General features: G+C 41.8%; 1 protein-coding gene across 1 annotated transcript in view; it reads left to right on the top strand.

The window, feature by feature from the left end:
* The first annotated feature begins 411 nt into the window (after positions 1–411).
* Positions 412–21,722, top strand: part of SLC26A9 (solute carrier family 26 member 9) — a 42,989-nt gene continuing 21,678 nt past the window's right edge. Inside the window, exons 1-9 of the mRNA XM_044451420.1 lie at positions 412–551; positions 7,533–7,672; positions 8,950–9,060; positions 9,983–10,158; positions 11,394–11,558; positions 12,383–12,535; positions 17,240–17,322; positions 18,879–19,026; positions 20,738–20,851. Of these exons, the coding sequence (XP_044307355.1) occupies positions 427–551; positions 7,533–7,672; positions 8,950–9,060; positions 9,983–10,158; positions 11,394–11,558; positions 12,383–12,535; positions 17,240–17,322; positions 18,879–19,026; positions 20,738–20,851 (1,215 nt within the window). The 5' untranslated portion in view covers positions 412–426. The remainder of the gene's footprint in view (positions 552–7,532; positions 7,673–8,949; positions 9,061–9,982; positions 10,159–11,393; positions 11,559–12,382; positions 12,536–17,239; positions 17,323–18,878; positions 19,027–20,737; positions 20,852–21,722) is intronic.

Here is a 21,722-nt window from a genome sequence, read left to right as displayed (position 1 = left end):
TTGCAAGTGTGTGCTGGTTCACCCTTGCATTTACTGACCCTATTTTCTTCATGGTAGAGAAAGGCAAGTGGCTACCCCAAGGCTAAATAGCCATGCAGTGGCAGAGTCATCATTACTGTGCACAGCTACTCAACACTTAGCCATGTGCATGTTTCTTAAACTACCTCCCACATCACTATAACATAATTGATTGTTAAAAATCTACGCAGCATGCCAAGAGGTAAAGCCATGAGGTAAGGAGAGGCCCAGCTCCTTCCTTCTGCAGGAAGGGGATGGAAAGGGGGTGGGATCTAAAAGCCAGGCTTATTTGAAATGAGAGTAAGTGGAGCTGCCCAGCTCACTAACAGTCTTTCTCTTGGTGACACGCAGTTCTCACTCCAGTTTACTTCCATTTCATTTTGGGTTGAAGGGTTTAGAGAAGCCAACATGAATGAAGCTCGCCCACGTTATGTCATCAACCGACCAGCTTATTCTAGCAAATACTTTGATGAAGAGTTTGAGAGGAAAAGTAGAAGTTATCCTCTTGGAGAGAAAATAAAGAATCTTTTCAGGTATGTGAAATACTATACATGAGTATTGTAATGTAAACATACATTCTATATTTATTAGAGACTGGCACTAAATGGTGGACTATCCAACCTTTTTGGGTTGGTGGGTGCATTCTGACCTTTGTGGGAGCTCTCCCAAAATGGCAGCATGGAACTTGCTAGTGCTTAAAATGCCTGGTCAGGTGGGCATGGCTAGTCATAAAACACACATTTCCTCAAAAGCAAATGGATAAGATTAAACGGAAAGTAACTTGTTCAAGAAAACTGGAAGGCATTGGTGGAGCCCAACTTCAAGACTCAAAACACTTTGAAGCAACATAAAGATGGTGATGGAGAGCAGCACTTTCCTTTGCAAAATGCAATCCAATGGGGTTATTTTTAGTTAAAGCATCTTAAGAAATAAATACAAAGAGACACAGAGAGCAACAGAAACAAGGATTGACATAATGTTAAATCCAGTTTAACTCAAAATTTAAATTAGTATAAACCAGGAGAAAGGGCTCATCTTAATCTCAGTGTTCCAATTCGAAATGAAACTAAACAGAGATATTTTCCAAACAATTTTCATGCAGAATTTGCAGTTAAAGCAGTGATGCCTGGTTGGTCTTAGAAGTACCAGATACCTATGGGTTATTGGGCATCAAAAGAAAATGGAAAATAAAAAGCATTTTATTTCTGATTCTTCTCTTTTTGTTGTTAACAGTTTGTTCTTAATTGTTCAATAATGGGCAAATATGTTTCCACTGCCAAAGCCAAGAATGATTAGAATAAGAAAACTGTGCAAATAAAAAAAGAACAAACCACTTTTCCGACTTTTGGCATCAGAAGAACGTCATTAGGGAAGCAGATAAGAGAACGGCTTGTACTAATTCATTACCATCGTCACCTGCTATTTGGCTTTATTTATTAATGACTGAATATAATGCTTTTTTCAGGAAGGAAGGAAAATTAATATTGATAAATAGGTTCTAAGAAATCTGCCTCATTCTTGAGTTAAAAAAACCATACCTATTCCTAATACTTATTCGGAATATTCTAAAACTTCAGCGCAAATTAGGGTTAATTTCACCCTGAGAAGCCTTGTTGTATTAAATGAGGGCAAGGGGCAACAGAGTTCTTATATACAGCCCTAGCCATTTTGAAAAGAGGAGAAAAGAATAACCACAGTGACACCTTCTGTAAGAAGGGGTCTTCTCCACACGCCATATACTTTCTTCTGGTTATATTTATTATTCCTTGTCTGCATAGAGAAATGAGGTGTGGCACATAAAGCAAAATAAATGAGACAGAGGCCCTGCCCTGAGGCTGACAGTCAAAAAGACTAGACACACGTGGGAAAGGGGGGAGTTGAGGAGAAAAGCAGTGATCTGTGGAGAATTAGAAAACATCAGAAAAAGAGGTGCGTTTTGATCTGTCCATCAGCCATGTGCCTCAATGCTGCTGTGCTGAAGAGGGGCAAGATATAGCTATAGGTGGGCTCGTGCTGCTCTGTGACTCCTATGCCATACTGCACCTTTACCTGCAGAGCCTCCACGCAGACCAACCTTCTCCAACATGGTGCCCTCCAGTGCTTGAACTAGCACTGTCAGCATACCCCTACCAGCCCTGTTAGCTGAGGCTCATGGGAGTAGCAGTCCAAAAAATCTGGAGGGCTCTGGGTTAGGGTCAGCAGAGAGATGCAGTCTATTCAGTCAATATTCCTTGTCCTGAAAAATGAACATGACATAACAGAAAACAACTGGGGCCTGTAACAAAATGTGACTACATGGAATGCGCCTGTTCTGGATATTCCATTCCATTTTTTTCTCCCATTGCAGAAGAATTTTCCAGATTTCCAAATTTTCCAGATTTCTTCTTTCAGCATTCGCTCAGCGTTTGTTTGGCTGTTTTTTAGGTCTCCCTTTCAGTCCTCATCTCATCTTGTTTGCTTGTTATTTCTGCAGACTGTTGGGCTACCGCCAAGCCTGCTAATGCCTCCCTTTTGTGATGGAGGGTTCAGGTTTGCCTACATAAGTGCCAACACTTGATGAATTAATTTTGTATTAGTATATGAAAGCCACAGCGGTCCACACACAGGCACTGCATCATTGTTTGGGAACTTAGTGGATGCTACTTGGTTATATGATGGAACATATTGTCCATACAGTTTCTAGATGATGCTACCTACAGTAGAGACTCTCTTTGGTTCAGGGCCTGGATCTAAAGGTTTACATAGGTAGATAGTTAATTAAATGTAGCCCTCATACTACATATAAATATTTAATGCCATACACATGGCTGGGTACACAGTTGTATGGCTGAGCTTCCGACCCTGCTTTTGACTGGTGACGAAAGGAATTTGCTTTGATGAACTGCTCTTTAGAAGGCCACATACTGAAGATGAAGCGCAAATACTTTGGCCATCTAATGAGAAGGAAGGACTCCCTGGAGAAGAGCCTAATGCTGGGAACAATAGATGGCAAAAGAAGGGGACGGCAGAGGATGAGGTGGCTAGATGGAGTCACTGAAGCAGTTGGTGTGAGCTTAAGTGGACTCCGGGGGATGGTGGAGGACAGGAAGGCCAGGAGGAATACTGTCCATGGGGTTGCGATGGGTCGGATATGACTTCGCAACTAACAACAACATTTAAGAAATGGTAATAGAGAAAGGACCACTTAAAGTGCATCAACATGCAATCCTATGCATGTTTAGACAGGAAAAGGCCTGAAACGCCCAGGCACATGCTGGAAATTGTAGGACTTTTTTCTATCTAAATATGCACAGGATCACACCCTAAGATGCACATAAAATCATAATCCAAGCATAGGAAATAAACAACTGGCAAACAGGCACAGGAACTAGATCAACTTTTCCCAACCCAGAACCTTCCTGATGTGTTCTGGCTGGCGATGATGGGAGATGTAGACTAACATATCCCAAAGGGTGCCAGGTTAGGGAAGGCTAAACCAGAACATCCATGTCCTCAGCAGTATGTTTCCTGCACTGCCTGACTTAGGTAGGTGTACATATTCCTAGATATCAGCTGAGAAAGGCAAAGCAAAGAATGTATTGCTTAACTAAACTGGACAAATGACTTTGGAGTACACAGCAATTCCTATGTTGACTTTAGATTGGGGTGGCACTCAATGTAACTGAATGGTCTGTTAAGTGGACAGAGCTGTGAAATCCTGCCAAAGGAATAAAACCTCTCTGAGTGACTTCATAGATGTTCTGAACAGTGCCAATCAAGGGACAATTGACAGTCATAACTACTTTAGATTGCTAATCCAAGAGAACGTGGCCCAATGGCATAGGTACCACTGGATATGTTAATGCTTGATGTAGAAAGCTGGCAACCTTAGTCACTGCCACGTTACAAATCTCTGGTGTATTTGAACATGGCAGGCCTGAACTCAGCAACAGTGGAGCTGATTCACTCAGTCATTCAATCTAATATGGAAAACTGCACCTTAAAATGAGCTTAAAGCTTTTCATATTGAACTTGGCAGTGTGCTCAAGCTGCAAATGCAGCTGAGACAAAAAGAGGTCTGATTCTCAGTGCTTCTTCACCTGTGATCAGGTGAGCTGCTTATTCATTCATCTTAGGCTGCCTTTTGCCTGTGTTCTCCCTACTTGGTGAGTAGCATTTTCTATCACAGGCTCACATTTTTGTCGATGATGGTGCACCATGACAAAACTTCACAAAGAAGAATAAGGAATTGCTTAATTCCCCGGTGAATGCCTCATATGACAGAGCTGCTTCAGCACTTAACGAGGCCAGCTATCTTGGGCAAGATACTTGCAAGACTAGCCCTCAGGCTTGTTTAGAATAAATACAGGGGTTGAACCAATCCAACAGTCCAATTAAGATGACCACCACTTTGCAGGTACACCATGACCCATCCTACGTTTTTTTCCTCCCACTAAAAAGATCCCATAGCACCTTCCCATAGCTCATAAGTTATAAAAGCAACAGTTACACTAGCCAGCTTGACTCAGAGTCCCAATACCTGGAACGTAGACTGCACGGAGAACCTAGATCGGGGTCCTCAAACTTTTTCACCAGGGGGCCAGTTGAAAGGTGCCAGTGCTGGGCGCAGGCCAGAAAGGTGGTGCCGGTGGTGTGTGTGGGCCAGCGAGGGGGCAGGGTGAGGGCGGGGCATGCAGGCACATGCACTGAGGCAGGGGCGGGGGGCAAGGTGAGGCATGCATGGGCGGTCGCTGCGAGGGGAGGCAAGGCATGGGCAGGCACACATGAGGCAGCAGCTTGCTCGCTTGGAGATCGTTTTCTCTGAGGGAGCAAACCGCTGCCTCCCGTGTGCAGGACGAGGTGGGTAGCAGTGGGCGTGTGCGTGGGGCGGGTCCAAATGGGCATGGCGGGCCGGATAAATGGGCATGGTGGGCTGGATCTGGCCCCAGGGCCATAGTTTGAAGACCCATGACCTAGATTATAGGTTTCTCGGTGATGGCTCCAAGCTTGGTCTAGGTCCAAGGATTCTAGACATACAAGGCTACTAAAAATACACAGATATAAGTCTATAATAGAAGGCCAAGCATTTTAAAAGACAGAGAGAGAAAGAAGCTGTCAGGATGGAGAGAGCAAACTCACGGGAGGCAATGCCATAGCTCAGTGGGGAAAGCTTTTCAGTGGCTCAGTGAGAAAGAACACTGGAGTAGGAAAGATGGGGATGTAGGAACACAGGAAGCTACCTTTCCATTGGTCTAGTATTGTTGACACTGACTGGCAGTAGCTCTGTGGGGTTTCAGGTGGGAGTCTTTCTAGCCCTACCTGAGATGCCAGGCTCTGAACCAGGGACCTTCTGTCTACAAAACATACCAGTAGACAGAAATGCAACTAATACAAGGCAATGTCCTACTTTTGACAACATCTATTTTTTGATGGAAAAGGTTGGTAGCAGGAATAGAACTCAGCCTTCTTTGATGCCTTGACTTTTGTCCAGCCCTTTTCACCCATCCAACTGCAGCTTCTCAATGTTCTTTTGGGTGACTGCCAGGACATGCCAGTGATTTCACATTCAGGCCTTGTCATGTCTCTCCTGTATACATGCTCCATGCAGCCAACTCTGTAGTTTCTCTACCACACCAGCACTAACTGTAGGAGAATCAATGCTATGTTTCTGCTGGGTTGGCTGAGAAAAAGGATGAGGGAAATATACAACAGATTTTTATGAATCCTCTGTGGATTCTGCAGTGGAGGGACTTTTCCTGAGTCCTATAGTTTCCATGGATTTGTTGGTGTTGTTTTACTGAGGTGGTGGGCATTTCTTTAATGTTGTTTGTTTGCAAATAAACATAGCACAAATGTCCATTCGCACAAATTCACAATTAGTCATGTACACTCACACCACCATGCATTTATGAACAATATTCTTATACAAATACCTGATTTTGTCAACAAACAGGCAATGGAACAAAAGGTGCCTGACAGTCTCCAGACTGAACAAATTTGCTATAATCCTTACATCCCAACTAAAAATGCTCCAGAGCAGATTGGGCAAAAGGTAGATTGGGACCTATCTAGGATGCTGGGAGTTTTCATCCAACACATCAGGATGGCACCAGGTTGGGGAAGGCAGAACTAAGGTATCACTGAAATAGGCAAACCAAAGGATGTTGAACTCCATCTAATCATTACACCCATCCCTCAAAGTATCCCATTATGCAAATCCCCATCTGCTCTCACTCCTATGGCAGCAGCATAAAGTATCTTTATAGCATTATATATGTGAGCTATGTTGCTTTGTTGGGACTTATATGCTTCTGATGGTGGTGGCTGAGCCAATAAGTATCCTTCCCTCTGCTAGTGTAAAGGCAGAAGGAGGACAGGGAGGACAGTGACAGAGGATGGAAACCAATCATCTTGTGCTCCCAATGGTTTCCAGCTGCCATGTATTTAGTTAAGACAGCAGTTATTTTCTGTTGGTGGAGGGAACAGAGTCTTTGCCATGGGAAAGCATGCAAATTCACCACTATCCCCCCATGACCACCCCCAAATCTGTGCACTTTACTCCCCCATAGTTGTGAAGATTAGAACTATTGTCTCTCTGCTGTTGCAATTGGCTTTGCAGCTTGGAGTGATCCAAGTTTCAGTCCTCTACTTGCTACCACAGCTCAGTCATAGGAGGGCAGCATTAGTCTGCCATCTTTTGAATACTTGGCAGGGTATCATAACTCAGTGGCACATGGAAAACATGTGCAAGGCCCCAAATTCAGTCTTTGGCCTTTCCAGTTAAATAGCAAGGCAGCAGATGAAGGGGAAAAACCCTGGAGTTCCTGGAGCATTGCTGGGCAGGAATAGACTCTACTGAGCTTGAGGAGCCAATGGTCAGTCTCAGGACAAGGCAGATGTGGAAGGAAGCTCTGTTGAAACAATATAACTCACTCTGGAGCAAGCATTTAAAGATCAGGCTGTTAAGTGCTTAAATGTGCAGTTATATCCTGTTTCCTGTGTCCCACTGCTGAAGTAGGACACACTTTGTTCTATTAACCCATCCATTCAGCAGGTTGTACCAGGGCTGCTTGAAGTAATGCCTATGACTCTTATTGTGTTTAACCTCCCAGTAATGTCCTAGGTTTAACCATTTGTCAAACTGGGTTTCAGTTTGGACACAGAAACTTAATTTTGGTGTGTAACACAACTGGGCAAACATCATTAGAACAACTTGACCAGGTCTCCTGCTCTCCAGAGTTTGATGGAGGCTGGGATAATGGGGTAGTAACCCATTACTATGCTAAACATAATGAGAAGCTAATTATGAAAAACAGGAATGATGCATTTTTTCCGTTGTGTCTTCTGTTATTCATGTCAGCACCGTGTGGGTGTAGAAAACAAGATCAAAACAGCAGCTCTTTCCTCTGACTGCTTGAGGTCTTAAATAATGAGTAATCAGTACTCTCCTTAACATTTTATAATAGAAACCTAATACTGGAAAAGTGCCTTAACAATGTCATGTCTTCTTCTTATATTTTTCCCTATTACTCTAGATGTTCACCAACCAGACTCAAACTCATCCTGTACAGCCTATTCCCCGTTCTTGTATGGCTTCCAAAATACAAAATCAAAGATTACATTTTGCCTGATGTCCTTGGTGGAGTCAGTGCTGGGACTATTCAGGTGCCTCAAGGTGAGAAAACTTTGCGTTTTCCATATTATTCAAACTTTTAGTCAAGTATCTTTATTTAAATGGTCTATTTCTCTATCCATAGATTCAAAACTCTCCCATATGTAGCTTCCCCATCACCATAGCCATTTGTGGGGAGTAACATATGAGCCAGGGTGTCTACATTAGCACATAGTCCCCTAGAATTCAGACACACACCAAATTCAGAATTGGAAGTGAGGACGGACATTCAGTTTAAAATCAACTACTTATCAATAAGTTAGCCTTCCCTAACAGCCCATGTTCTAACTTTGCTTGCTTCTTTTGTTATTGACTTCTGCAATTCTCTTATCTTGTACTACAAAGCCTGCCCTGCTGGTCAGCTTTAACATAATGAAGTCTTTTAGTTAAAAAGCCTTTGCCCTGGTCTGCTTCAAAGGGGCAGAAGAACAGCAGGGACACTTGCATTCCTAGAGTATAATTTATGCAGCCCCCAGCCTAATGGCAAAAGCCCTTGAGAAACAATTAGTTCAGCCGTTTGGCAAGAGAGATTTGTCCACCAGTATGCTTGCAGAAGGAGATGAGGAAAGAGAGAGAGAGAGAAGCAGAAAAAGAGAAAGAAAAGGGTGTCCTACCCACTTGTGGCTCTAGTCTCACTCATGACTGGCTTTACTCAGCGTAGGGCACTTAGCAAAATACCCCCTGAATTTACCTATTTTTAGTTAGTTAGTTTCTATACTGCCCAATAGCTGAGGCTCTCTAGGAGCTTTGCAACAGCACATTACAAATATAGTATAAAATACGCCATATTAAACCATTGTAATAAGATAACCATACAAAATTTAAAACCAAATTTAAAATAGATATAAAAATTACAATAACTTAAAGAAAAATCTTAAGACCTGTTTAATGACTAGCAAGCCCCAGTAAATTAATTGAATCCCTGCAATAGAGGGATAGCCAAAAAGATAGTAACGTTGGTGCTAGGCTGGCCTCAGTGGAAAGTTTGTTCCACAACAGGGGGACCACCACTGAAAAGGCCCTTCATTCATTGAGTGAATGCAATGAATGAATGAATCCTCCATAGAAAGAAGCCCGCCTGCCAACCCTGTGATAGAATGATGGTGCCATGTTGGATCTACTGCTATGATTACCTGCTGTGCATACTGTGCATGTCTTCTGAAATGCCATGCAAGCATATCCTTTCATGCTGTAAAAGGCATGTCATTGCACAGACCTGAACACAGCAGGCCACCTTTAAGAATGAAAGATATGAAGTGTTTCTCTCTTGTGTTTTTCAGGCATGGCCTTTGCTCTGCTAGCCAACCTACCTCCAGTCAATGGGCTTTATTCTTCCTTCTTCCCCCTGATAACCTATTTATTCCTAGGAGGTATTCCACAGATGGTTCCAGGTAAGATCACATTGTCCACTTTACTGTCTGAACAGTGTGTGTGTGATTTGGGTTGGATTAAATTAAAATAGAATAGCCCTTAGCATAGGCCCATTTCAATCAATGGGAATTAAACCAAACATGATGACTTACTTAAGTCCCACTGATTTAAATACATGTTCTGTAAATATGATTACATCTGGATCCAACCCTCTGTTTGTATTCTTACCTTCTTGAGCTTCACTATATTGGCCTCCAGCCTTGGATTGCTTTCATGCAGCCACAACTACTAACCTCTTCTGGCCCACAGAGGGCATTGCTGAGTGCAGTTCAACCTCTCACTGTGAAGAAGCTCCCCAGCCGTGCTATAAAGGCTTGATTTCGAGAACTGATCATGAGGCTGGGGAAAAACAAAGCCATTAGTTATTCCATGCAGGTATCAATCCATCAAAAATCATTTAGCTTCCATCTGTCTCCTTGCTGCCCATTATGCCTCCCATCTGTCATATGGATTAATCTACTGGGTAGCCCAACTCAGATTTGCAGTCCTCATAGGGTGGCCACTTGTTCATGGCCAAACAAAAGGAAATGCATTTCTGAAAAGTAAGACAAAAAGGATAGTAGTTTGCATGATGTTTGCACATATTAACTGAAACGTATACATGCAAATTTGGAAAAATAGCCACAAGTTAATTAGAAATATATTACTTCTCATTAGAGTGAGGAAGACCGTTACCAAGTGTGCCTGCTTAATTTGCTGTCTAAATGTTGCTGATGGCTCTTTGCTGGACTTGGATTGGACAGCTGTTCAAACAGAGGACTGTCCTTTGTAAATTAGGACACATGGCCACCCTAATCTTCATTCATCAACAGAGGACCTGTTCGTACATAGAAGATGCTCCATATGAACATATAAGCAAATCTCTGTTGGTGTTTCCCACAGGCACCTTTGCTGTCATCAGTATTATTGTGGGGAATGTTTGCCATGAGCTGGCTCCTGATTCTGAATTCCAGTATTTCAACCACACATCCAATGAGACCATGACAAACAACACGGCCATGGAAGCAGCAAGACTGGAGATCTCAGCCACACTGGCTTGTCTGACAGCCATAATACAGGTAAGAGTGCTCTACACATTTTTGAGACTATAGTACCGTTTGCTTAACTTCAGGATACACTGAGGTCTGAATTCATGCGTAAAACGGCTCATAGCAATGGCTGTAAGCTCATTTTTGCACTATCTGCACTTTTCAGCTACTAGTTGAAAATATGCAGGGGAAGAAAGATAAATTAAATATGTAACTAACTTACTTTTATAGGTAGATACTGAAGTTTGTATTCTCCTTAATCAGAGAAGCAGAGTGGATAGACTTGTGTTTGATAAATACAACACTTGTCAGTGGGAAGGGTTCAGAGGTGCCTCAGGATAAGAACTTGTCTAATGTGGAAAACAAGACAGATGCCTGTACTAAATGGATGAAATATGCATATAATTGCGTATGGAGTTGTAAACCATCCCAAAATGTCTGTGAAGGGATGGTATAGAAAAGTTTTAAATATAATAAAAATAAACAAATATAAACATATGCCTTTAAACACACATATTTGGGAACACATCTTTGTAGTGTGATTTGCCAAGGTCTTAGATGCCTTAGTAGGTGTTTAAAAACACATACTCGTGTGTGTATATCATTTGATTGGTATATGATAGTGTGATTTTTGCCCAAACCTGCCTGCTCATGATATGTAAATCAACCTGGAAAGATATTAATAAACTGTGTTCTCAGGTACATGTGAACTGGTTAAGCCCTGGGAGAATTGGCTTACTTCTGTCAATTTGGGGAATGAAAATAAATGTAATGGGCAACTGAAATGTTCCTCTGTTTCATGTATAACAGGGGTGGGCAACTTGTGGCCCTCAGGATGTTGTTGGAAAGCAACTCTCATCACTGCTCACCATTGGCTGTTGGGACTGCAACCCAACAACATCTAGAGGGCCACAAGGGTATCTTGCTGGTACCATGTTCACTGCATTATGTGTGAAGCTGTAACTGTGAGCCGCAGATGCAACAAGTATGCTCTTTTCAGGAATTAAACCACAACTAAATGTTGGTAGAACCAGGAGTTTCCTTGCCTCACCCTGTCTCCTCTTCCCTTCTCTCTCCAGCAGCCAGGAGTGGTTGCATATACTGGCTTGCCTATTCCTACACTGGGGGAAAGCCCTTCTGGGAGAGTTACAGTATTCACTTCCATATACCAGAAACTGCTTTGGACATGAGTATGAATTGCAGGTTATCCTTCTGAGTTGTTCCACACACCATGCCATCAGATATGTTGCTTCCTCTGTCCATAGATATGCCTGGGGTTCGTGCAGTTTGGCTTTGTTGCCATCTACCTTTCGGAATCCTTCATCAGGGGTTTCATGACAGCTGCTGGCCTACAGATCCTTATCTCAGTGCTCAAGTATGTCTTCGGTGTGAAGATTCAATCCTACACTGGGCCCCTTGCCATTGTCTATGTAAGTGAGCAAAATGAGAATGATGGTGGAATTACTGTCCCAACGTACCTGCTTATGCTGTAGTACCACGAAAATCAGTCTGGAAGGGCATAAATGAATTATGCAGCCACCTAAAAGTAAACTGGCTGAGCCCTGCAAGAGCTGGCTTGCTGTATCAGTTTGGAGAATGAAAATAAATGCACTAGGGAATGATTGAGATTTTTTTTTCTTCCCTTTGTCTTAAAACACAAGATCAAATTGATCTTACACAGAAAGCATTTTTCCCCCTGCTGAATGGCAGGAGAAGCTGCATCTATGAGACCTCTTCTAGCAACTGTACTGGAGTGCTCAGGATCTTGTAATACTAGAGAATGCATACTAAAGTAATAAATGTTACAATTCATTCGGACAGATTTTAATTATAAAGGATTAAAAGAAAGCTGCAGTTTCCTACTGTGAGCCCCTTGAACCTTACACTAAAGTCTCAGCTGGATGCTGTTATTGAAAACAACAGGTCAGATTAAATGTATCCTGTCTGGTCAGGCCCTACTTACTGACCCTAAAATTAATCCCTAGCTGGCTAGTCCCGTAGTGATTGCACCTCCTTGTGCAGTTTGGAATGCTGGCGACTGCTATCAGACATGGATGACATCCAGGCTACATAATGGCTACTGCTATGTCATCACTGGGTTGTAGCCAGTGTTAAACTTTCTTAAAGTAGACCCACTGTAATGAAACAGACTAGCAATAGATGCATGCCATGGCAAGCTTCCAATCCTGCTGGTATGTTGTCCCCCCACTCACTCTTCCTTACATAAGCTTTCTCTTGTTTTATTTCCCTCCAGACTTTTATTGATATTTGCAAAAGCCTGCCTAAGACCAATGTGGCCTCCCTGGTGTTTGCCTTGATAAGCACTGTGCTCCTGATAATTGTGAAGGAGCTGAATATGAAATACATGAAGAAGATTCGAGTCCCCATTCCCATGGAGATCATTATAGTAAGTAGCAAATGCTAAGCAGATGCCTTCTTCTGAATGATTGGAGCCCTCACTGTGGTCCACACTTTCCCTTCCCTTCAGAGGCAGACCTAAATTTGTAAAACATCTGTTGACTCTTGAGGGAGCAGTGTGCTCCAAAGTGAACCCAAAAAGAAAACTGATGGAATAGTTCACTTCTGTGTGATATATTACACTTGCATTTAATGCTTCGAGGCAAGAAAGTTCATCTTCAGTCACACCAGAGAAATCTTGGGGTCTTTCCAATATTCAGATTTTTTTTTTCCTTTTGCAAAATGAATGCAATTATTTGTTTCTTACAGCAAATGCGACCACATATCTTGTGACACTTGAAAGCCTAACAAATGCATCATGGTATAAGCTTTTGTGGATTAGAATTCATTGCATCTGATGAAGTACAGTCCACTAGGAGTGCATTCCTATGCCTGTTTAGACAGAAAGAAGTCCAACATAGCTTTTTTATGGGAGTGGGAGTGGAAAACCTATGAGTGTTTTTGAGGTTCCTGGAGGTGCCAAGGAACAGCACCCATAGGTGCTGAGATGGCAACACCTATGCTAATTTATATGTTTACATGCAAATTATGAAAGAAAGACTGTAATTTAAAGAGCACTACAGTAGTTCTCACCACAGTGGAGGAGACTGTGACTAGGTGACTTGTCTGAGCCTGCTCAGTCGGCTGTGCAAGTGCTATCTCTAGATGGGCAACTTCAGACTCCTTGACCTTCCTTCTTATAGTCTTTTATCCTCAATATAGACTTGGAATGGACAGCCCGCAAAGACAAGCTGTTTTTAAGCAGAGGTCTGTTCCTCTGTGAAATAGGGCATGTGGCCACTCTATGGAAGACCCTAGGAGGGTCAGATTCTGAGGAGACTGTAACCTGAAGCAGCAGCATTTGAGAGCAGCTGAGATTAGAGCAATGGGGTTGACAGGTCTGGTCTGGGAATCAGGAAAGGCACCAACTCAAAATCACAGCTGTTTACTGCTACGAGACCATGAACGATGGCTTTAATCTGGATTGTGTCCCTGACACACATATGCAAGGGACAAACTGGCTATGTTGTAGTTTAATACTAAAAGAACTTGAATACTGTTCATTTGCAGCCTTACAGCAACATTAGTGCTCATACTAACTCTGCTGCTGACTGTGTTTCTTGTATTTCATCAACACTGCACACCTGCACTCTCAAGAGTTTCTTCAGATATGGAGGTGACCCTGGCCAGTCAGGATAACTGAAGAAAAATGCACTGGCAGGCTCAAATTAAGCTTGACTCATGTCTGGATGAAAACATCCTTGGACAATACAGCAGGAAATGTATGTTAGCTGAAACATAAGACAGGAAGCTGTAGTAAGATGCTGACATGCCTCAGGTGGCTGGGAAGGCAGAAGGCCAATGTACGTGCTAACACCCAGGGAGCATTGGTGTAACTAGAGCTGTGGGAATTGCAAAGATTGGAGCAGACACTGTCTTTGGTTACAATTTGCAGCCATTCCAAGGTTTGCTATTGCAGTGATGTGAAATGAGCTGTACTAGTCTAACATGGGAACATCTTACACCCACTTTACTCTGATGTGTGGAAATGGAAACAGTGGTGGTAGATACAGAGTAGATGGGAAAGCAGAACTTACTCTAGTTTCAATAACTAACATGTGCAGAAGAGGTGCTGAGAAAACAAGAATTCTAGTTGGGGATCCATGAAGAGCACAGAGGTACTCCTACATAAAACATTCCCTAACTGGCTTGCTGAAATAATCATTATAATAATTTTTCAAGCCAAATTCATGAGCTACAAGGCTCCAGAAGGAAACCAGTTCACTGATCTAGATGCCTATAGTTGTGACCCACTGTTCAAAATAAAGAGCTTGAGACCTGGGGACTTAAATGATTACTTCTGGCCACATGAACCTGCCTGGACCTACAACCATCATTTCAGGCCCCTCCCCTCAGCATCTAAAATCAGACAAGCTGTCTCCTTGGATGTAGAACCCCATTTGGGGAATGCCCTTCTGTGTGTGCCTGTATGCAAAGCAGGATGTTTTTATTGACTTTTCTACATGCTGTGTGAGCTGGTGGCACCCTGAACATTTTGCCAAAAGGTGCCCTGGAAATAGACGAATAAAATAGCTAAATAAGAATTTGAAGAGAGAAAGCAACAAAACTGCAGTAATCAAAGCAGTAACATCATGGCTTTTCATGTCCATTTGCTTCAGTATCATCCTTAACCTGACCTAATCAGGGTGAAAGGGATCAAAACCTTGACAGGAGGAAAACAGTCAAGAGTTCCTTTTGACAGCCAGCATCTCGGTGGACTAAGCAGTTTCCTATTGCTGTTTATTCTTTAAGAAACAAAGTAAAGAGTGTTTCTACATGAGGCTGTTAATTAACTGTTAATCCCGTTATCTATTTTCAGTTCAATGCAGAATTAAAAACCAGGCTCCTGCACAAGCAGCATTTTCTTTCCAGTGTTTCTGCTGTGTAACCTCTAGGTTGTTATGTGGTGTAAATTTCTGTTGTTACATTCCATCAATTCCTCTCCAACTTATGTTGACCCTATGAATGAAAGCCCTCCAAAATAACCTGACCATGACAATTCTATTAACTCTTCCAAGCTCAAGGGTGTGGCTATGGATTCAGTCCATCTCATGTTGGTCTTTTCTTTTGTCTTCTCCCTTCAACTTTCCCTAAGTAACACTTTCTCTCATGAGTCTTGCTTTCTCATGATGTGTATGACAGCCTCAGTTTTGTCATTGTTGCTTGTAGGGAAAGCTCTGGCTTGTTTCAATCTAGGACCCATTTATTTGTCTTTCTGTTAGTCCAGGATATTCACAAATCTATCATCCAGCACCATGTTTTGCATGATCAGCTTCCTTAACTGTCCAGCTTTCACACCCATGCATTGTTATTGGGAATGCAAAAGTTTGGGTGATCTTGACCTTGGTCTTCAGAAAAATGTTCTTACACTTGATGTAGCAGAATAATGCAAATGCACAAGAGGAAATTGTGTTTTCTTTCATTGTTATAATTTAGTGCATTATTTAACAAACTTCTGAAGACTGAGAAGCAAAATGGAAGGGTCACATCATCTATATAACCCATAAACAACCATGAGCAGGGAAACAGGAGTGCATAGTAAATGCATCATGAAGAAAAGGACAGAGTTTGTGGGTGGGACTTAGTCATACTTACCATGGAAATTGTCAGGACTTTAGTTATGACTTGTGCGCCCCTAAGCATCCCATGAGAAAGTGTCTGATGCTCTCCTGTTGTGTTGTGTTGTGTTCTTAAAAGAAAGTATGTTTGTTCTGTGACTGGAGAGGAAGAGGCATAGATAAGAACTTGCCTACATTTTTAAAAAGAAAGGATGAAATGTTAGGCTAACCAAGGTAATGCCATTTTGGAGAATGAGGGAGCAATGAACCTTGTTTTGCCACTCTCTTTTCATATTTTAAATGCAGAAATTATGTAGGCTTGGGAAGAGACCATGATTGCACATTGTCCTGCCTCATTCACAGAATTTTTCAGTGGGGAATAGTCCAGACATTGCTATCTTTTCACATTTTCCCACCATTTCTTCCATCTTTTTTCTTAAGAAAATAATGCAAAAACAAACAAACCCACACACACATTAAGAAATGAAAGACAAGAGTTGCTGCACAATTTCTCATACTTAGTAGCAGCAAGAGCTCTGCATACAGAAGTACCCTTAACCACATTTCAAATACCAAATTCATTAGCAGTGGCCAATTCACATAATTTTGGGGCAAAACCATGGAGAAAAGCAGTCTTCATGCTGCTGCAGTCATGTCTAGCTAGTTCATAAATTACAGAAGATTTTTTGAGCATATTGATTAAACGGTAACTTTTAACAGAGAGTCAAAAGGATCTTCTCATTTGTGAGGCTTAAATTGCTTTGAGCCTCTTGGGTGCTATTTATATGAATGTGTGATCCTTGCGAATACAGAAGAAGAGTCTGAAGAAGGGCATTCATAATTCAAATGAGTTTTTATTTGCACCAGATTAAAGCAAAGGCTTCTTATATATGAAAATGCCCTGAATCTACATAAGGCATGGCATGAAGGGGGCAGCTCTTACGATGCAAAAAAGGTTCCTAGATGAAAAACATATATGGGATTTTATATTTTGATCAACTAGGTAATCACCATCCACTTCATATAAAACAGAGACTTTATGTGGAATGGTCTAGCAGTAAACAGAGCACTCCAGTGAATCTGGATATTTTAATGTGATTGAGAGATCTGATGGTATAGATGGAGGACTCCTGGTACTACCAATTTAAATTCATTGCGCAGCTCTTCCATCTTTCTCTCCTTAATGGATTTATTTATTTTGCAAGAAAGAGAGATGGAAAATACAATGGAAAAGCACAGGAGGGTTACAATGATGTCCAGACTCTCCATAAAATTCCATAAATAGGGCATGCTAATTGCACAATAAAACCTTGCCCAAAAGCACTCTATATAGTCATCCATTCATCCTGTGTCCACAGGAAAACTGTTTCAGTGTTCATATTTTACTCCCAGTAGATTTCCTCCCCACATTCTCACATGTAGGCAGGTGCACACATCCAATTATCTGTTGAAGGAAAGTGTTAAGAATTTCAGTTTGCACCGCAAGCTGACATAAGTGCTGCTAGACTCAAGCTTTTTCTATGCTTTGATTTTAGGTCATTGTAGCTACTGCAATTTCTGGTAGCTTTAATATGCCTGAAAAATATGACATGCCAATCGTTGGACATATTAATATGGGGTGAGTAAGTGCAGTGACGATAATCTCTTTCCAGGAACTCTTTCTCTAAACTAGGAATGCTCTAATGATGTGTGAACTCATGAATTCCTGTGTATTTAATGATCAACTGCTTCCTTTTAGAATAAGGGCTGGACTAGATGTGACATAGGAAGCCCAGGGACTAAACATTGCAGAACTGGGGGATGGCTGTAGTGATGCAAGCAGTATATGGAGGCAACAAAAGTGGAAGACACCCCCCTCCCCTGCATTTTAAATCAACATTAGCTTTGCTGAAATTTTCCCTTCTCCCTGTCTCCAAGTATTGGCAGCAAGGTACGCTGAAGGAGAGACTAGAAAGCACAGACTGTGGGCCTTTCAGAAAACAAAGGGAAACAGGGCTCAGAAATCCCAGCAGCAGCATTGCAACATCTCTAATTGGAGTAGAAAGTAGGACAAACTAAAAGTAGAGAGTGTCCGCAGACCTTGATTTGTATGAGTCAGTTCATTCACGAATTAATTACAGTACAGTGTAATTATAAAGTACATAATACTCATTGCAGGATAAAACATGTGACAGCTTATCCTGTACTACAGTAATTATAATAAGATACACACAATCTGCATTCCTGTGCTAAAGGAAATACCTTGAGGTGAAGCAACAGTAGGACCATGATTTTCTTTTCCTTTCATGCTTTACCTTTGTGGCTTGCAGGCTAATGCAAGACTGCCCTTCAGTGCTGGTTCCCATGTAACATTGGTAATGTATAGAGGTTTTGATTGTGTAGATGACCTGGTCCTGTGGATATTTCCTATGCTAGCATTCATCCTCCATTCAAACCACAAAGTCACATGAACTGAGCTACATGGGTATCAAAACATCCATACACAACCAGTGCATTTTGCCAGCTAGCCACAGGGGAGGAGTCCAACAGTAGTAACCATGCTGCAAAAATTAAATAGGATTCATTCTCAGTGATGCAGATGTCTAGTCTGGAAGTTTCCAGTAAAGTGGAAGGCTGTGGTAAACTGTTGGACCCAACTGACAACTCTTATACTACAAAGGTGCTGCATTAGGACTGTGCAGAGTTAAGGATAAATGTGGGCTGATTTGCAAATTGGGCATATGGCAGAACATCTGGTTTGCTTGAAATGATCTCACATTTCTGAAAAGCTTCAAAGCAGCTCACAAGTATGAAACAATGAAAACAGGTACATCAAAAATTTATAAAATCTATATCTATACAGTAAAATATATTGAAACCATATCACAAGTCACTCCATTCCAATAAATAGCACCTAATTTCATGCTTTTGTATCAAACTCATTCCACCGTGAACTTAAATAACTTAACATTCAGGCTTAACATTCTACTCAAATGTAATAGCTTCTCTACAGTTAAGTGTCCCATTGACCCTTAAATATGTGGCAACTGAACACTATGTCTTAGGACACAGATTGACTGTATGTTCACAATGGGTGAACTGAGTCTAATTTCCATACAACAAACAAACATTTCATTGTTTTCACATGTCGCTGCCTTTCTTTTTGACTGCTTGTTTTGTTCATTTTGGTTCTAGCTTCCCATCTGCCACTCTTCCCTTGGTGGGCAAGTGGAAACATATGGTTGGCACTGCTTTCTCACTTGCCATTGTGGGCTATGTGATCAATCTGGCAATGGGCAGAACTCTTGGAACCAAGCATGGCTATGATGTGGACCCCAACCAGGTAATATTTGCTGGCTCTTACCAGAGAAATACATAGCATGGTAGATTTATGCATGAAAGATGTGGAGGAGGGGAGTGGAATTATAATAAAATGTAAAGCCACACCCTCAGCTCCCTCTAATTTTAGATTAATCATACCACCTGCAGTCTTCTAAGAACAGAACCTAATCCTAGTCCCTGTCTGGTGCCCTCCTGATGTTTTGGCTGACATCTCTTATCAACTTTGACAACTGGCCACGATGACTGTAGCTGCTGGATGTTATAGTCCAAAACAACTGGAGGTATCTGGATCAGGAAGGCCGTTCAGGGTTTAGTGTGCCTAGGGTCTGTGTGGTGCATACACACGGAAATATTATCCTGGCTTGAGATTAATTTTCAAGAGGTCACGCTGGGTAGGATCTGGAAACCAGTCCAAGCTGTGAAGCATTGGCACGCAGAAGCGCAACAGCTGGACAGAATTTCTTCTTTTTTTACAGCCACATCAAAAAAGGTGTGTGGGGAGTGACCTGGGCTAGTGTGAGAAAATCACATGAGAACAGAAAGGACCTGCTGCACACAAGGAGCTTGCTTTATGCAGGGGCACAGAACCTCAGGCTTGGGAGCCAAATTTAACCCTCCTGGAGTCCCCAAATGGCCCTATCCCTTCCCTAGGCATTAATCACTGGGTGGCTTCCTGGCTTTTGTGCAGTTCTTTCCCCATTCTGAAAGTTTGAAATGCCTTTCCTAAAGCTCCCTTACTGGCAAACAAAAAGCTTTACATTAAAATATGCAAATAGTTTGGCTCCATTCCTTTTTGCCTTTGATACCATGCACCACTGGAATGTGAGAGCATCTCCTCAACAGAATTTGACCCTCAACCTGAAAGTGGTGCAACACAATGAATAGATGGATGGAGTGGATCTCACGATCTCTGTATGGTAACTGTAAATAGATTATAATTTCTGCTTTGTATTGTGCTTATTTGGAAAAGAGATGGATAAATATTTAATCATAGCAATGTTAAATAAATAAATAAAACAGTGTCATTGTTTTAAGTTGCTCGATATTCTTCCATTACAACTACTGGCTAGCCACTGGCTCAGAGAAGAATCTGGAGCAGACATATGAAGAATGTTAGTTGGCTATTTAGCAATTAGTTCAAAGGACTAATTTTTAAATACTTTCATTTGGATTAAACACACTACTCTGAACTGCAGCTCAAAATGTGTTATCTTGAGAAATGCCTTTCTGTGCGTCACGTGAGAAAGACGACTTGCACAGCCATGGTTTTTAAATTAATAGATGCAGCCAAGTGTGCCACAAGTGTTCCCTGTAGAACTTTTCTCTGGACGACGTTACTAAATAGATGATTCACTCAAGAAGAGAGTCTCAGATTAGAGTTGTGGTTAAGAGAAGCCTGCTAGAATTGTCCTGACCTGAGAGTTTACAAGAAAGTCACATGGTCTACAGGTTTGACTCAGAGGATCCATGAATACTTCCAGAATGAGCAGATGCAATACTCATGAGATATGTATGGATGAGCCACAGGAGACAGGATAGCAAGTATGCAGAGCACTAGCTTTGCACAATGTATGCCACCTTCACATATCAAGGATAAGAGTGTTACACGACTGTTTGACCTATTTCCTGCTTCTCAAAAAAACTTTACTAAAAAGGGGAGATTATCATGTTGTCATGTTCAACTAACTATCCCACTCTCCTTGCTTTCATAGGAAATGCTGGCCCTGGGCTGCAGCAACTTTTTTGGATCCTTTTTCAAAATCCATGTGATTTGCTGTGCCCTTTCAGTGACCTTAGCTGTGGATGGAGCTGGAGGAAAATCTCAGGTTCATCTGTCCTTCCTTCCTTCCTTCCTTCCTTCCTTCCTTCCTTCCTTCCTTCCTTCCTTCATAAAGAGCTGAGGGCGGGGGGGGGGGGGTACCTTATCCTTTCAAAAGGCAGGTTTCCACTATTCACATTTTTTTAACCTCAGCAGCCTACCAGTCAGATGACCTTGTAGTTTCTATGTAAATATGGTCTGGATGCTTCCCTCTCCACTGACATCCCAAAACCATGCTAGTTTGAATTCTCCTGGTTTCAGAATATGTTCTGACCAGTTTTTCATCAACTATAACTCCCACAGTACTGTTGCCAGTTTTTGTAGTTAACTACAGTGCCTGATCTTAGCATGTGACTTTGCCTGATGAGGTGGGTATCAAGAGAAGCAGGCATGAGTGAAAAAACAATGCTCAGGATCCCTAGGATTCTCCAAACATCACTCCTCTGTGCATCTTTGCCCCAATTCCTGTTTGCATTTTCTATTCCTCTTGCTCCCTGTGAACAGGAAAATTGTACATATCAAGGAGTGTTTAAATGTGAAATGTGTTCCCCCAGAGACTAAAGCAAAGCTGATTCAGTCCATGAAAGAAATTTGTGCAAATTTAGAAAATTTTCATAAATTTAGGGAAAGGGAGCTACTTGAACATAACCACATGTTTGGCAATTTACTAACATTTTTGACAGACATGTGCTAGTGATCATATCTGAAGTAGTAAACAGGGGAAGTCAACATGTTTTGCAAGCAAAGCCAACATTGTTGTACCCTGTACCTCAAGCAACATCCTCCAGGTGAAGTGGAACAATACTGTTCTGCCATACCTGACACTATAAATCATCAGAGGCTCTTGCTTTTTCAAGTGCTGGGCACCACTCAGAACT

This window comes from Varanus komodoensis, unplaced genomic scaffold (assembly GCF_004798865.1).
Source record: "Varanus komodoensis strain SLA01 unplaced genomic scaffold, ASM479886v1 scaffold1, whole genome shotgun sequence".
Lineage (NCBI taxonomy): Eukaryota > Metazoa > Chordata > Lepidosauria > Squamata > Varanidae > Varanus > Varanus komodoensis.
The sequence above is the reverse complement of the archived record's forward strand: the minus strand, read 5'-3'. Positions and strand labels throughout refer to the sequence as shown.